General features: G+C 39.9%; 1 protein-coding gene and 1 pseudogene across 1 annotated transcript; both read left to right on the forward strand.

The window, feature by feature from the left end:
• LOC132955934 (dynein axonemal heavy chain 1-like) overlaps positions 1-343 on the forward strand; it is a 28,975-nt pseudogene extending 28,632 nt beyond the window's left edge.
• Positions 344-12,371: 12,028 nt separating this feature from the next.
• On the forward strand, positions 12,372-16,860 carry LOC132955386 (growth/differentiation factor 2-like). The gene is made up of 3 exons (XM_061028232.1): positions 12,372-12,464; positions 12,542-12,860; positions 13,887-16,860. Exons 1-3 carry the CDS (start codon positions 12,372-12,374, stop codon positions 14,804-14,806), a joined length of 1,332 nt encoding a protein of 443 aa, XP_060884215.1. The 3' UTR covers positions 14,807-16,860.

A 16,860-nucleotide genomic window follows, 5' to 3' on the forward strand; every position in this document is an offset into this window, starting at 1 on the left:
TAGACTCCAGTTAGTTTACTGTTTCATGAAGCGTCTAAATGTGCAGCTCTGTGTTTTCCACCCACAGCATGAAGCTGACACCTTCATGTTGGCACATTGGACCGGCAGAGAACTCAGTGCAGTAATGGAAAAATAACTTACTATCTGAATTTTCTCACTAAATGGCTTTGTTTGCTTTGTAGGGACTCTGTCTACAACCGGTCATTCAACCAACTATGTGATTGCAGTGGAGCTGCCTACAGATCAGAGTCAGGGACATTGGATCAAACGGGGAGTGGCCCTCATCTGTGCATTGGACTACTAAACACAAATACACACATTTTTTCTTAAACAAGAAAAAACACCTGTGGTGACTGTGTCTTTATTTTAAAGCCCACATGGTAAAAATGGGAAATGGGCTTGAGTTGTATAGCTCTTTTCTAGTCTTCTGACTACTCCAAGTGCTTGTACACCGCATGTCACACCTACACATTCACACGCTGATGGCAGAGGTTGCTATGTAGCGAGATCATCAGAAGTAACTAATCCCATTCATACACATTCATACGCCGCTGGAAAGTGTCTTGCCTAAGGACACATTGGACATGTTGCTGCAGGAGCTGGGGATCGAACCCTCAATCGTTCCACTTGAGAGACTATGACCTGTGGTTTAAAAGACTAGAAAAGCACAACTACAAGCTCAAGTCTATTTACCATTTCCTTCTCTGTGACTTTATACATCCACATGGCCTACATCTCCTCCTTTAACGACCGGTTGTAGCTGTTATCAGATGTTGAGAAAAGATTCAGAACCTTTACAGAAATTAAGGAGGGTGAAGAAAAACTGATCATAAGAGCAACATCTTCAAGTTACTCTAAAATACATAAGAAAAGTAAAAGAAACACATATTGAGCAAATAAGTCTGGGAAAACATAATCTTATAGCGTATTATTTGTGTAAAAACATTTTATTCTGAAACACGGGGTTACTGTATCCTACTTTATTTAAGTATTCTGTGTTATTAATATTCTGTCTTGAAGATGTTTTGAAAAGTCAAAACTGCTATTTCTCATTATGAATGGTGTTAAAATAAAGTACAAAATGACAGCCAAAGAAAATGGTCAAGTATTAGACAACACATTTTAACCGATCTCTCACACACCTGCTTCAGTAATAATTATGGCAACAGAATGAGAGCCTCAGGCCTTTCCAAATTTCTCATTTGTTCTCGAACTTGACCCAAGTTTCAAGATTTCAAAAACCTCTCAGCAAAGAAATTGGAAATCCTTATCTAGAACTTTGTCTGCAAGACAAAATCTCGAACCCCTGAAGAGAAGAAGACCACCTGACTGAAAAGCTAGGCCTACACAGCTAAACTCACCGGCTGGACCCCCCGTGGAGGAGACCCTGCAGACCAAAGTCAGAGCTGCTGATTGTCACTCACTGTGGTTGAAAAAAGATGAGTATGAGTTTCTGACTGAAATAAAAAATGAAGTACTCCAAATGCTAATCGTGTTTGAGTGGATTTCATCACGAGTGAAATACTTCTTTTCAACTTTCACTGTATAATATTATTGTATTTTAATCTGGTGCTTGTTCATCATTCTAACATTGTTTTCTTACTCCACCACCATGCTGCTGCCATTCACTGTGTAAGTGATACATACAGGAAGAATGAGCTACTACTTTGTAAAGAAAAAAGTAACGCAGAATACTTTAAACCAGCATAGCCTGGTTATTTATGTGATATGACTGATTTACAAATTCAGAGATTATAAATCTGACTAATCATCATTTATTTTTCTCTCCTTTTATCTTACTCGACCTCATGAGCAGCGGACCAGTACTAGCTCCTGATTTAGCTCTCACTGTAAGTTTAATTATAAAGACAAACCTGTTTATTCATGTAAAAGTAAATTTAATCACTCACATTTTTTTTCCTCATCTTACTCCATCACAGCCAGAGCTCCTGCAGTTCCCTTGTGGTGGTCAAAACAGTAAAACAGGATGGAATACAAGGACAGCAAATTCAGCACATCCATGATTTGCTTGACGGCAAAGATAAAGCAATGACCTCTGACCTGCAGGAGTAGTATGCTGATGATTTTTCTAATACCTAACCTCTCTCTGGACATGTGATTGCTCCAATCGTCAGTGCAAAAGTTAAGGCCTGAGTCGCCGTTGGTGTAGTGGTAAGTTTGCGCGCCCAATGTACAGAGGCTGTTGTCCTGGAACCACACGGCACAGGTTCATATCCTGCCTGTGGCTCCTCTCCCGCATGTCATTCCCACATCTTTCTCTCTCCCTGATTTCTATCCACTGCCCTGTCCCTCAAAAACAATAGAAATTGCAGATCTTTTTTTTTCTGGATTCTGTAAATTAATAGTCCATTGGTATAAATTGTTTTATATTAACTTATTGTTGAATACAAATGGCTAAGAAATATGTATTTCTTGTTTTCTTCTATTTCATAGATCTGGACTTGATCCTGGATCCCCTGTGATTGGACGTCAACCGAACTACACAAAGCATGTATGTCATCATCTAAACCCAACTGGTTTGTTTTGAATTCAATAAAGCACTCACACATCTTAAGCAGTATTGGTATTTGGTGAATTGATTTCCCTCGAGGGATGTTTGGCTGGTGGAAGATTTTCTAAATGTAATCAGTTGAAAGTGTTCCAAAAATGTGTAGTGGTTAAACTACTCCTAAAAAAGAACATGTTATCAGGAGCCTCTTTTCAACAAGAAGTTACACAGAGTCATCTGGATCACTAACTCTGAACAGATATATTTAAATCATTACTGCACAGAATGAAAGCATAGAAACAAATCAACAGGTCAGAGGAATCATCACAAATCAGTGAAATTCTTTATTTCAAACATGTATTATATTCAAATGTTATTGCATAGAAATGTTTTGGTACATGCAGTTGTCCCCTGTATAAAGAAAAATAACATTTCCTCTAGCTTCCCATCATTGAGCCTGATTAAGGATAATACTTTATTGATCCCCAGAGGGGAAATTCGGGAATACAAAATTAAGCATCCCTGGCTGGATGATGGTCTGATGGTTCTCAAAGCTTGTTTGATATGAGCTGCAAAAAACATGGCGTGGACTGAGTGAAAAAACATCCTCATGTTATCTTTGTGTATTTTACACATGATGATGGATCAACCATTTCAAATTTCAATGTTTTTCCTTCCTTGCTGTGAATCCTGGACTGTGGGGATTGTCATGACACACTTGGTCACAACTTCCCACACTTCATAGAATTTGAGTTAAGGTGTTTTTGTTTTTGCATAAAGCACATCTGCTATTGATCATGACCTGTAGGATGTGACTCATGAACAGTCCACTCTTTATTATACTATGAAAGTTTGAGTTTGTTTTGTTTATTACAGTTATTTCCAACACATATTGGGTAATACATGAAAAGTTATTGGCTCATCCTTATGAAAGTGTCTTGTAATCGTGTCTGTCCTTTATTACACTTTTTGTTTTAGCAGGATTTTGTCAGAGGACAACAATATAAGATTTAGAGTTGTGAAAATCACAATCCCATGAGTTGCAGGCTGGATGAGAAAAATGGTGACAGTCATGCTCCACAAAAACTTTGCTGCAAGGACAAAGTGTCTTACATAAAGAACAATATTAAAAACACAATGATTTATTCCATCCTTCCTTAAATCTCCAAACCAACAAAGCTCACTGGACACTAAACATAACATACGTCCTGCTCCTTTAAGGCGACCGCATAGTGGCTGTTGAGAAATATGACTTGACTGTAGGTGGGTGGTGCTTAAATCAGCAGTGACAGTGACTGGCCATGTGAACACAACCACAGGACTCCTGATGAACGGGAAGCTGAGCTCACCAGGATCAACAGAAAATCCCCACTGTTGCTGTCTCCTCCACATTCTGACTGGAATTATCCTTTTGAGACTTTCAGATGTTTACTGTCTTTGGATTTCTATGAAGAGACATATTTGACAAAGAATACTTCTTAGGTAGATGGATAAATATTTAAGTCGGATGAGAATGAATAGTTATTAAGTTGTTCAAACAATGTTATTGGTTTTCTGTGCTACACTCTAGGTTCATTTGGATTAATCTCTGGAGTCTGTGGCGCCAGGACAAGCAGACGCACCAGCGGTTTCTCCCTCGCAGCTTTACAAAATTACCGGAGGACAGCAGGAGTCATCGCATTGATTGACTCACGCTTTCTTCCTCTGCTGGTAAAAACAAGCCGGTGTGACCATGCTGCAAAATGAAAACGAAAAGGACAAACCGCTGCGGGCGCCGAAGGCTGAACCTGAACCCGACTCCCCGGTCAAAGTGACACAGACAAGTATCCAACAAGTTTTAAATTACGTACTTTGCTAAATTCACGCTTCAGCTGAGGACTTTTATCACCTTGATAAAAAGACTCCCTGAAACACACAAGATCCAAAGAACCAACTTCCGAAATGAAAATGTAAGAATTGAACTGTTTGACGAGCTCCGGTGTTAATGATGCAGAGCTCAGTCTGTAGGGACTTGGGTTGGGAACCGGAGGGTCGCCGGTTCAAGTCCCAGTGCGGACCAAATATGGAAGTTGGTCTGGTAGCTGGAGAGGTGCCAGATCGCTTCCTGAGCACTGCCGAGGTGCCCTTGAGCAAGGCACCAAACCCCCTCCCCACCACCATCAGTTCAGGAGCGCCCGTCACTCTGACATCTCTCCATTAGTGCATGTCCAGAGGATCCTGTTTGTGCATGTGTGTATACTTCAGCCTATGTGTGTGTTCATGACTTACAGAGTGTAAAAACAGAATTTCCCCTTGCAGGGATCAATAAAGTAAATCTTAATCTTAATCTTAATGACTAGCTAAAACTGGACTGTAGCCTATCCGGTCTGTTCCTATATCAAATTATCAAATATGAAAAGGCCTATAGCCTAATATAAATCATTTGTTTAAAATATTCAAACTCCGAGCTGTGTTGGAGGCAAACAGAGTTATTCACAAATTAGCCAATTAGCAATCAAAACATAGCTTACTTCATTTTGTGTAAAAACCCATCGGCTATCTAGAATAAATCTGAGTGCAAATAACCCCCTTTATTCTAAAATGATGCTTTACACACAGTGAAGAGTGTTGTGAATCTTACATTTTGTAGTCTAATTTAACAAAATAATCTTTAATAAAACCTTAAATATCTTAAGAAAACAGTATCTGCAAGTCTCCTGATTTTAATATTAAATATAGGCTATAGAACATAATTGAAGTGTTGCATTTAAAAGATCGGCCTAGCTATTCATTTTCTAATAAATTGAGAGTAAAAGTATTACACATTTTTCACTTCACATTTTGATTCATAGGCTATAAGCAAAGTAATATATCATCTTTACTTAAAACACAGTTTAAACACAAATGATTAACTTTGACAATATAATCTTTAGATCAACATGTGTCACATTCTTTCTCTGCATCAACAAAGATTTCTTTAGGCTCCTGCAGTCTTTTTCAAATATTGAACACAATAATTTTACAACAATAACACAACACTCATCTCAGATCTAGAAATCCTAAGATAATGTCCCTTTAAAATAGTTGATGTGAACATTCATTATACCCATTTTGTGTTTATATATTGAGATTACTACATCTGGAGCTAGTTATTCCCACATATTAAAACCTGAACACACCGGAGGTAAGTGATGGTCCAGCAGCTCATGCTCGGTGTGTTATTCTGAGGATGAATTCAAAGGACTGACAGACTGCTGAAAATATTCATTTTCTACAGGAGGCTTATATTTTGGAGAAGATTATTCATCATTCAGTGTTTGCATTTATTGTATGTGAAGCCTTTGTGTGTCTGTTTTGTTGCAGTGTGGTGCGTCTCACCTTCAGGACCACGACCTTTATCAGACCAGGAGGATCTCAGCACGCCAGGCGGAGAGAAAGCCCCGAGCTTTCAGTCGCTGTTCATGCTGCAGGAACCACCAGGTAACACTTTTGATTTTCTCATTTTGGAACAAAAAGTCCCAGATGTTATAAATATAACCCTCAGCAGATAGATAACTGATAGTATAATAATAAACACAAAGTGGACTATATTTTCAAAATTGGTTTTAAATGGGGAAGTTTATTGCACAGACTTAAACAAGACTTTCATATTATTAATCTCAATGTCATCTACACTTGATCTCCAAAAGTCGTATTCCTTAAAAATGTTACATTTGTGACCTCATGTCAAGTTATTCTGAATTCAATTCTTGGAAACCATTAAACGTAAACTTTGTCAGGTTATCTCCAGACGTACTTGATCTAAAGTTGTTCATATAATGATACCTAAATCTGTTTTTTAAATGAAATATTGCAAAACCATGTCTTTAAGTTCAGTTTTACATACATACTACTCTCTACACATTTAAGAGTGATTCTGCCACAAGGTGGTGCCAAACAAGTCTATCTTTTAATCCACTTCATGGAGTCATATTAGTTTGATATGCAAAATCTGGAGTTCTGATTCAGTTAATGCAACAACAAAAAATTTAAATGATTGATTACACTGGCTTATTACAAGAGTAAAAGTCTAAACACCTCAAGCTTATGTTCTTTCAATGATGGACAGCCACATATTTTTCACAATTCATTTCAACATTTCTGCTCTAAGAATGTCTAAATGAATTGGATTGAATTTCACCCTTACTTTTATCAAAATCCAATTGAAATGCATGCTAACTTTCCAACTTGGGTCCAAAGGCCTCAGTCTACCATACCACCTCCTGAGCTGCCTGTCGCCTGGAAAGTGGTCCCCGGTCTCCAGCCTCCCACCGCTCCTCTGCTAGATAACAGCCCACTGAAGATCAACAACTATTCAGTGTCTGAGTACCAGCAGCTCTACCATGCTGTGGTGGATGACATGCTAAGGTATGTTCATGTCACCATCAGGAACATGCCACTATCTATATTCCCATTAGTCATGTTTTTTAATCATATGCACAATCATGATAAGATATGTCCCCTCCACAGGTTCAAGAGCAGCCGTCCACGTCCTTACAGCCTAGCTCTCTGACCTTGTTTGAAGCAGAAGCTGTGGGAGCGTATGGATCGTCCCATGTTCACTGAATCAGTGGATGAGACAGGACTCGTTCATGTGGACGTTTCATACGGGGTTGGAGTTTATCCTCCCCTCCATAATGTGAATATATATGTGGGGAACCACAGCCTGAGGCTCCACCAAGAAAGAGAGTAAAGAACTGATATGAAAGTCTTTACATTAGTCGATACGTTAAGATTTGTAAATATTGTAGTTTTCAGTTCTGTAAATATTGTAGTTTTAAGTTCTGTAAATATTGTAGTTTTAAGTTCTGTAAATATTGTCATTTTAAGTAGGAGTAAAAAAAAACTCTGAAAAACTTTTAGTACCTGAATAGTCCTCAACCGTTAGCCCTCCTGCCTCCAACCACAAAACTTCTGCAAACCAAACAGCCAGCCTGTCAAACTTCCAACCTGCCTTCAACCTAAAAAAATCAACAATTTCCAACATGTGCCAGTGACTATAACCACCAAACTGCTGCACATGAAAACATCATTTAAGCTCCATCTCCAGCCTCTGCATAAATAGATCAACCTCTGCCACCACCTGCATAATGTTAAAGACGTTTGCCTCCAAGAGAACCAGCAGCCACCTTCACCAGCAGAACGAGGGTGACATACTCCAGCCTCTGCAAAACGCCAGCAGCACCCACCTCCAACTGCAGCATCTGATCCAAATCAGTAGTATCTTTCTCCATCTGCATCCTCTAACAGCAAACCAAGCTGCTGACTCCATCTGCTGCCTCTGCCAACATCTTCAGTTGCTGCCTTCCCGTGCAGCCTCGACAAGAAAACAACACCCTCACGTGTCATATGAACGACAGCTGCCTCAAAAGCTTTAAACTCAAGCCTCTGCCAGCAACCTGCAACTACCTCTACCTGCAGATTTTGGCTTAAAGCTGTAGCCCCTTCCTCAAACTGAAGCCTGACCTCTCACCAGCAGGAATCTTTAGCCAAATCCACCTGTAGAATGTTTCGGAAAGCTGCAGCCCATGACTCTTACTCCAACATCTGCAAAACACCAACAGTCAGTCACCTCTAACTGCAGCCTCCGACAGAAAACAAAATCCACCTGTACCTCCACCTGTGCTCTATGTCAGACGACTGCCTTACATCTCAAGCAACTGTTGTGAACCAGCAGCCACCGTCGTCTGCATTTTCTTGCTCCTTGTCTAACCTCTGCCAAACACCAAGAGCCCTGACTTCAAGTGAAGGCTCATCCAAAAACATAAGCCTCGACTACGTCCTGCACAGTATTAAAGACAGTTGCAATGTGGTCCGCTGCCTCCCCCTGCTCTAACTTGCTGAAAGCCAAACACTAACAGAATCCTCTGCCAAGAAATCACCCCTACCACAAACTGCACATTTGCTAAGTTCCCAAAACAGTATGTTCTTGCAACTTTCAGCTAGCTCCACCTGCATGTTTTTTGCCTTTACTCCAACCTGTCAAACTCTAAGAGACATGGGCTCCATATTTAACCTCTGCTTTAAACCAGCAGCTGTTGTCTCCACCTGTAGCCTCCACAAGCAGTTTCTTTAACTCAGCCTTTTTCATCGCCAGCAACCTGCAGCTGCTTCCTCAACCTGCCGTCTAAACTTCCAATACCTTCAACCCCAACCCTCCTCCAGCACCAGCAGCAGCCTTCACCTGCAGATTGTGTCTGACAGCTGCATGTCTCCACCTGAAGCTTCTGCCAGATAACATACGCCTCTGCCTTCATGATTACTATTTAAAAGGCTGCTGCCTTCAATGGATCATACTCAAGTCTCTTCCAAAACCCAGCTGCCACCACCTTCAACTACAACTTCTGAAGACAACGATTATCTTTTATCTCTGCCACACCAACACCTGCCACCACCTATTGCAGCCGATATCTTCAGCCTACATCTCCAACCTCCAACTCAAGCCTCTGCCAGGACCTGAAGCTGCCTCCACCTGCAGTGTAAGGCAGACACGTGCAGGCCTTTGACTTTAACCTCGGCCAATCAACGACAGCCAGTGGCTTCAAACTACAGCCTTTGCCATCTGCGTCCAGTGTTCCCACCTGCAGCCTCCATTAGCAAATTAAGTTACTCCACCTGTTGCTCTGCCACAAACTCCAGCTGCCGACTCCACCTGCCGGAAAACATGGGTATATATCTCCACTTTCACAACATAAAAGACAGTTGGCTTCAGTGCCTCTTACTGAAGCCTCTGCCATCAAAATTGAGCTGCCTACAGCTCATTCAGTTTGTGACAATTTGTGACTAGCACTTAGAGCTGAAGGCCTCCAACTCCAAGCCATTATCTTGTCTTTTTTTTTTAGCATCTGTCAATCTCCATCTCCAACCTTTGTACTCATCCATCAGTCACTGTCTCCTTCGGCACAATGTTAAAGACTGTTGCCTAAATGGTCTCAAACTCAAGCCTCCGCCAGCAACATGCAGCCAGCTCCACCTGCAGTTTAAGGGTGACAACTGCTCTTGCCTTGTAAACTCCAACCTCAGGCAAACGCCAGTAGCCACCAACTTCCGCCTCTTATGCATATCTGTATAGCCTCTTCCTCCACCTGCAAACAAAATGCCTCTCCGTGCAACCTTGACTAACTTTTAGCCTCAACCCGAAAACATCGACCTCTACCTTCATCTGTGGAATATGCAGGACAGCTGCTTCAAATGCCTCCAACTGAAGCCTCTGCCAGCAACCTGCAGCAGGTCACATCAGAAATCATTGCAGTTCGGGGCGTATACTGTTCATTCCTCAACTTTTTTTCATTACTGGAAACTAATAGTTGTAGCTCATGTCATAAACACAAACTTCAGCCAAACACCAGCAGCCACTACCACTAACTGGAGCCTCTGTCAGCAATTATCAGTTTTCACCCCCACCTGCAAATTCTCACAGCTGTAGGCCAAATCATCCTCTCCGACCTCAACAACCTCCAACTGCCTCGACATGTGGAACAGTGCCAAAGTATTTTCATCCTTATGATATGGACATGACATAATAAAAATAGCAAGTAAGACTTGAATTCAAAATATGTTTGCCTCTGCTTCTTCTTTTTGACGATGTTGGAAAATGTCCCTTGTTTGGCTAATACCTTTACAGGAGAGGTGAAGTAAAAAAAAAAAAATGAGAATGACGTACATTTATAAAAGAAACTCTTGTACAAATGAGTTTTGATATTTTTTATGATTTGATGATTTGAACTTAAAAAGAGCTCTCTATATATTTACATAGAATCACATGGTAACCAACATCTTCAAATACAAAACTTTGTTAAGCCGCAAATTAAGGCCTTTAAATATTAGAAATGATATAGACTGCAGTCAGGGTAACCATCAGGAACAATGTGTTAACACTCATCTTGGAGTAAGAGCTCAGCCAAATGTGTGCTGAATTGACATTAGAGAATGTTCTCATTCCATTCTCCCGACCATTAAGTTCTGTTCAAGCAAAGAGGAATACAACATTGACAGAGCAGTCATTAAAATAGAACCCTAGATTTATTTACATACGACAAATATAAGGGAAAGATTCACATATTTATTGTACAGTTTTCAGGTTTTCTTTTGTTTAAAAGTACTTTCCTCCCACAGAGCAACAATATCACTGGTAATAAGATAATCAATTACAAGATATGTTACATTTTTATCTTTTCCTAAAGCTGTTCAAACAGTATTTGACTTGGCACAATTTAATTATCGATTGCATGATTTTGTTACCATGACTGCACTATCTTTGAAACTACAAAATATTAGTAGTTTGATGCATAATTTTTAAGAAAAAACCATGCCAGTAGATTTTGTCTTCCCCTTTCATCGCTGATTGACTCCACAGAGAGGAACCCTTAAAATTAGCCCATTGAATGCATTTTTATGAAACTCTGTATGAATCAAGCACTGAGTGACTGTATGGGTGTGAGACAAAAATTCCAAGACATGCGGGACTCGGGCCAATGTCCCCAGAAACATTGGCTTTGGTTCGGGCTCAAACCCCCCCCCCCCCCCGCAGGAACAAGAAGCAGATCCCATCATCCATCAATGACACACAGGATGTAATGGTGAAGGCACCATCTTTGTTCCATTTGGCCGTGTTTTGTAATATTCTGATCTCAAGTGTCTCTGGATTTACAGATTCCCACAATAATGCTATCAGTTCATGAACATTTTTGATAGGAAAAATAAGTTAGTGGTTGCCCCTATGTTGAGGAGGACACTGAAAGAAATGAGCCTACAAACATGACAAGGAGCGAATGTGAGAATACCACCCATAATGCCTGACCCCCAAAGTGTTCTCTTTCTGTTTTTTCATATTCATGCATTGAGTTAGAGCCGAGCTGCATTAGTGCATCAAAATTTTTAGTGCAATAAAAAAGAACCTACCTAATATTACAGCTGCTTAATATAGCAACACAAGTGTTCGCACTTTAGCTTCTGATATAAGCATGCTGCTGCTGTGCAGTCTGTTTTTTTAATGAATGCCTGGCTCATGACTTGATATATCTTGGAACACACCCAGCTGCATCTGCATACCAAGCATTTTATCATGACATTATCTTTTTGGTCTATCAATTTGAGGCTGTTTGGAAATTAGTTGTCCTGGAAATTAAGAACCATGAGTAGTTGTTTATGCATCTTTCATTTCAAGCTCTGGTTAGCTTGGATTTTACCATGTTGGTATGATGTTACCATTTTAACATCTGTGCACCACATCACAAGCAATATGAGCAAAGCGGTTTTTCAATCATTTTTTAGCCTTTACATCTTTTAATTTACAAATTATATTTAGTCAGTGACCCATCGACTACCCTGTAATTAAGTGTGCCTAGTGCATGTTATTGGATTTTTTTTTTACTGTGCAATGTGTTCTATTTTTGGCTCTGCCCTCTGCTCTATGTCACTGACTGATTATTCCTCTTGAACACACAGATATAACTGTCTGTATCTGAAACATGTGTGTGATCCTTGATGTACAGTGATTGGTTACAAGTGAGAAAAATCACTAGCCCGTCACAAATATGTAAGAATAAAGATTGTGAAGAATGCTAAGAATTTCTTTGTTTCTTCTAAATGTGTTATTTCCACAGAATCAGACAAAAAGTTTCACCCTCAAGCTGGGAAAAACCATTTCATGGAAATGTCTGCTTGTCATATCCTCACAGTTTCCAGTGCCTCCCTAATTATCGCTGTCAAGTGTTTACAGTGTCTTCATTAGCAGCCAGCCCCAAAATGATAACAAAGCTTGAAGGAAGGCATCAATGGTAGTGATAAGCATGGCCAAGCTACTATTTTGGATGACACATGTCCCCGTGTTTACTCTGGGAGCATGGGAGCGGACATCAGGACAGTGGTCCTTGTGTTTGGGATCTCCATTTTCAACTTTTGCAATCGCAAAGTCTGTTTTCAAGCCGGGAAGAAGGTGACGTTTGTTCCAGATTAGTGGCTTAGAAAGAGTGCAATTTTAAAATGCAGAGCTCAAGATCATTCCTGTTTCAGGTGTGTTTGAGTCTGGTGGTTTCTGTCTGCTCCTGCACATGTAAACCTCTCCATAATGACATCCAGAGTGACTATGGTGAGGAATTCTACTCTCAGCTGTCAGAGCAGGACCTTCTGGAGGAGGAAGACACTGACGCCAGGATGGCGAACCTCCTGGGAAGCATGAAGGAGAGCTTTTTAAGGAAACTCAACCTGTCGGATGTTCCTCAGGAGCAAAGCAAGATCTACCCTCCTCAGTTCATGATGGAGCTCTACAATAAGTACGCTTCTGACAGCTCAATCCCTCAGTCTGATGTCATACGAAGCTTCACTGTGCAAGGTAAGTGAAGAGGTAACACTTAGAAGAACATAGGTCCAATGTGTAATTATCATCTGTCAATCTAATGAGACGTTGACATGCCAATGACGGCTTTTAACCTTCTTAGCCATCTCAGTTATTTAACACAACCTTGATATAAATATTTGGAAATCCTTTTCCACTTACCATTTAGTTTAGGCTATCACTTTTATATCACTTGCCAATGTTATCCATGTTAGACATAGTTGAGTTCTTTGCTTTTACCAATGGGTAATTGGAAAATAAGAAATGGAAAACTTAAAATGAAAATGAGAAACTCCTAAAAATTTGAATGAAAATAAACATCGAGACAAGAATGACAAAACCATTGTCGGTATCCTTGTTCATGAAAACATAAAAAAAAACTCAGATCAAAAACAAGATATGAGAAAACAACCAAAGTTTACTTGTTATTGTGCAAAAACAGAGAATATTGAAATATGTGAATCCATGTCGGCTTCCTTACTTTCCACAATGAAAGTGAGTATTTATCATTGACTGTAAATTCAAGTGGACAAAGCCATTGGTTACTGAAGGGGGCTTTGGTAGCCCGTCAATGGCCGTTGCCATGCTGGAAAAGATGTCTCAAAGTAGGGGAGGCAGGTCATCAGCCTCGCGACAAACCTTCACACCACGCAGAGCTACGCGCCTTATTATGAAAACTCTTATCCTTCATCAAATCAAACTGGATGAGTCATACAAAAATCCATCCCCTGTACAGTCTGTGCATATAGAGACAATTGCGTTATCTGAACCTGGCTGTAAACATATTAATTAATGCTGTAAAAACTGGCATTTTTTGAACACTAGAGGTTACTGCGCAGCATTGATAAGCCAAACTTGCTAACATTTCCACTTAAAAAATACATTTGGTTTAGCTGATCTGTTATCAGCACACCAATGGCATTCAACCTGCATTACAGAAAGGAAGGGGGCTAGGTAGATCAAACATCAGACTGCCATTTCTTTTTTTTTTAAACCTTTGTCCTCTTTGTATCTCATCAACAGATATCACTCTCTCTGTGACAAATGGCACAAAGTCCAAACACAGGCTGCAGTTCAACATCAGCATTCCCAACCACGAAAAGATCACTACTGCTGAACTACAGCTGTTCTTCACCCCGGAGCCCAGGTCAACGGTCAACTCAAACAGTTTCAGGACCACAGTGAAAGTCTATGAAGTGGATTACAACAATTTCACATCCACAAACCAACTACTGGTGGGCAAAGAGGTGAAAGGCTCGCAGGGCACATGGGAGACCTTTGATGTTACTACAGCCATTCAGAGCTGGATCAAGTTTGGCCATGGAGCAACCGTTTTTGATGTAGTGGTTGATAGGAAGGACTGCAAAACTCCTAGAAGTGGAGAGGAAGGAGTACGCTGCATCAATATGAGCACCTCTGTCGGAGATAACACTTCAGCTGCTTTGATAGTCTTCTCTGACGACCTGGGCAGCAGGAGAAGGGAGAAGAAGAAGGAGTTAAGAGAGATGATTCTCCATGAAGAAGAGACCATCTTTCACTCGGGAGCTGACTGGAACATAGGAGATCAACTTTCAAACGAGATCCCTGAAGCGGAACATCCGCGGAGAAAGAAAAGAAAGGCCGAGAGGCAATACTGCCAGCGGACCTCGCTCAAGGTCAACTTCAAAGACATCGGATGGGACAGCTGGATTGTTGCGCCTCCAGAATATGACGCCTACGAATGTCGAGGCCTGTGCTACCACCCGCTGACGGACGAATCGACCCCATCGAAACACGCCCTCATCCAGACGCTGATCAACATCAGGGACCCCAAAAAGGCCAACATGGCTTGCTGCGTCCCAATCAAACTGGACCCCATCACAGTGATGTATAAGGAGAATGGACGCCTCACTATAAGATATCTTTACGAAGAGATGAGGGTGGCAGAGTGTGGTTGCAGGTAGTCAGTGAGAGTTGGTTTCCTGATGCGACTTAAACGGTTTCATTCATGTCACTCGCATGTCCCTCCTTGGATCCAGTTAAAGGAACAAGGTCCACAAAGAAACATGAACACCAGCTACTACTTAGGTCCTAGGTCAATAAGAAAAATTAAATATTACCCCCTTTGCCACCACATGTAAGCCTATTACACCATGATAATCGAAAAAGTCTACAGTCATGCCAACAGCTCTGTGACAGAGATAATTAGTGTTATTACCAGAATGACAAAAACATGTTTATAATAGTCTATTTATGACATTGAATTTGACCTGTCAACATGTTAACGCCAAGTGTTGGCATGTTAGCATTAAGCTAAACAGTATCATCTACACACAAACAGTGTTAAGCTATTAAAAAACCTACTGATCATATTCATTATCTTATCCAAATGTGTTAGCACTTAAGCTAGCCTGAAACACATGTACGTTTGTTAGTTTTGAGCTTCATGATTTGATGAGCATGCTCACAATGATAATAAATCATGATCAATGATATTTTGCAGGTATAATAAAGGTCTATGTTCATGACCTCTTCCGTGTTAGCGAGTTTTCTGACACCCTGACAAGGTTGTTAGCATCTTATTTTTGAGCTACTTGGTGTCCTTGCCATGCACACATGATAATGAAAACATGCTGCAATTTTTTACAGGTAAAATGGTAATCATTATCTTTTATCTTATGTAAGTGTGTTAACATGTTAGCATTAGCTAATCATTTCTAAAAAAAAAATAGTATGGAAATATCTTTAGCTTTGCAGGATATTAGACAAGATGCAAAGATTATCAGTCTGATGATTTGGGCTGGATGAGAAGCTGCTCCAAAGGCAAAGGTGTTCTTCTCTGTGTACAAATCTTAATGGCTGACTGGTTACATATTACAGACCAAGGTGATGGACAAATGACATAGCCATTCTCTTGAGTTATGCCCCTTGTATGGGGAAGGAGATCATAAAGGTCATGCAATGCTACAATAATAATGTAATCTTTTTTTTTGTTCGCATTTTAACATTACTCAGCAGAAAACTAAAGGACATAGACGTCTTTTAACTGTTTATTTAATACATGTACATACATCTTGGTCCAATGTGCTTCAATAAAACAAATTAATTATATTATTAAAGGGCAAATAATGTAAAAGTGAACTTAAATATGTAAAAAGTAAAGTGAAAATAAATGTGTAAAGTCAAAAATTGGTCTATGGTCTTATTTTATTACTAGTACAACAAATCAACAATACTTTTTTTCTGAAAGAATTCAAAAGTATTTCTAAAACTGTCCATAGTGATGAAGCTAATTGACGACAGTAAGATAACATGTAATCCCATCTGTTCATCTGCTAATAACAGGAATACTGTATAATGTGAATAATCAGGATTCATACATTTACTTGTTCAGCTTACATCACTTGTTAAATTGTGTTTGTTACCTCCACTACAAGCAATTCTTAAAGTGGCATTTCATACAATTGTTACATTATATAAAGTTCATACTTTTCTAAATAAGGTAAATGAGAATTTGATGGACTCAATCTGCCAAATCTGTAATAAAGCTTCTAACCCTCGTTCCTATCTCTTTTAACTTCAGGTGCTGACTGTAGGCTACTAAAAGGTATAAAACACTGATAAAACATCATGGACTAGTTTGCAGTGTTAGTTGTTGATTGCAAGAAAAAGCCTTTTTCACAGCAGTGAAAAATAATTATATCTCTAAATACACCAAACAGAAGCCTGCATCCCAACTACACCTATAAACCGATATGACATGGGGTGTGACAGCTCCAAGATGCAGCCAGGGGGCGTCATTTCTTAGAGGACCATCATCCTTTGCAGAGTGGCAGGATTAAAAGCAGCAAAATCATACCAGTGAACTGTTGACAAGGAATGGATTTACAATTGCAGCACAGTACCAATCACACCCATGACACGGTGTTGAAAGCAATATAAAGTAACTTTACTTTCACATTAAAATTTTAGTTTGCTTGTTTGAGGAAATGTTTGAGGAAATGAAAGATGTTTGTAT

This window comes from Labrus mixtus, chromosome 21, assembly GCF_963584025.1.
Source record: "Labrus mixtus chromosome 21, fLabMix1.1, whole genome shotgun sequence".
In the NCBI taxonomy this organism is placed as follows: Eukaryota; Metazoa; Chordata; class Actinopteri; order Labriformes; family Labridae; genus Labrus; species Labrus mixtus.

Excerpts from the sequence above, each read along its gene's own strand:
- LOC132955386 (XM_061028232.1), top strand. The coding sequence starts at position 12,372 with ATGGGAGCGGACATCAGGACAGTGGTCCTTGTGTTTGGGATCTCCATT. Across the intron at positions 12,465-12,541 it reads GTTTTCAAGCCGGGAAGAAG|GTGTGTTTGAGTCTGGTGGT; the intron begins GTGACGTTTGTT and ends TTCCTGTTTCAG. Across the intron at positions 12,861-13,886 it reads ACGAAGCTTCACTGTGCAAG|ATATCACTCTCTCTGTGACA; the intron begins GTAAGTGAAGAG and ends TCTCATCAACAG.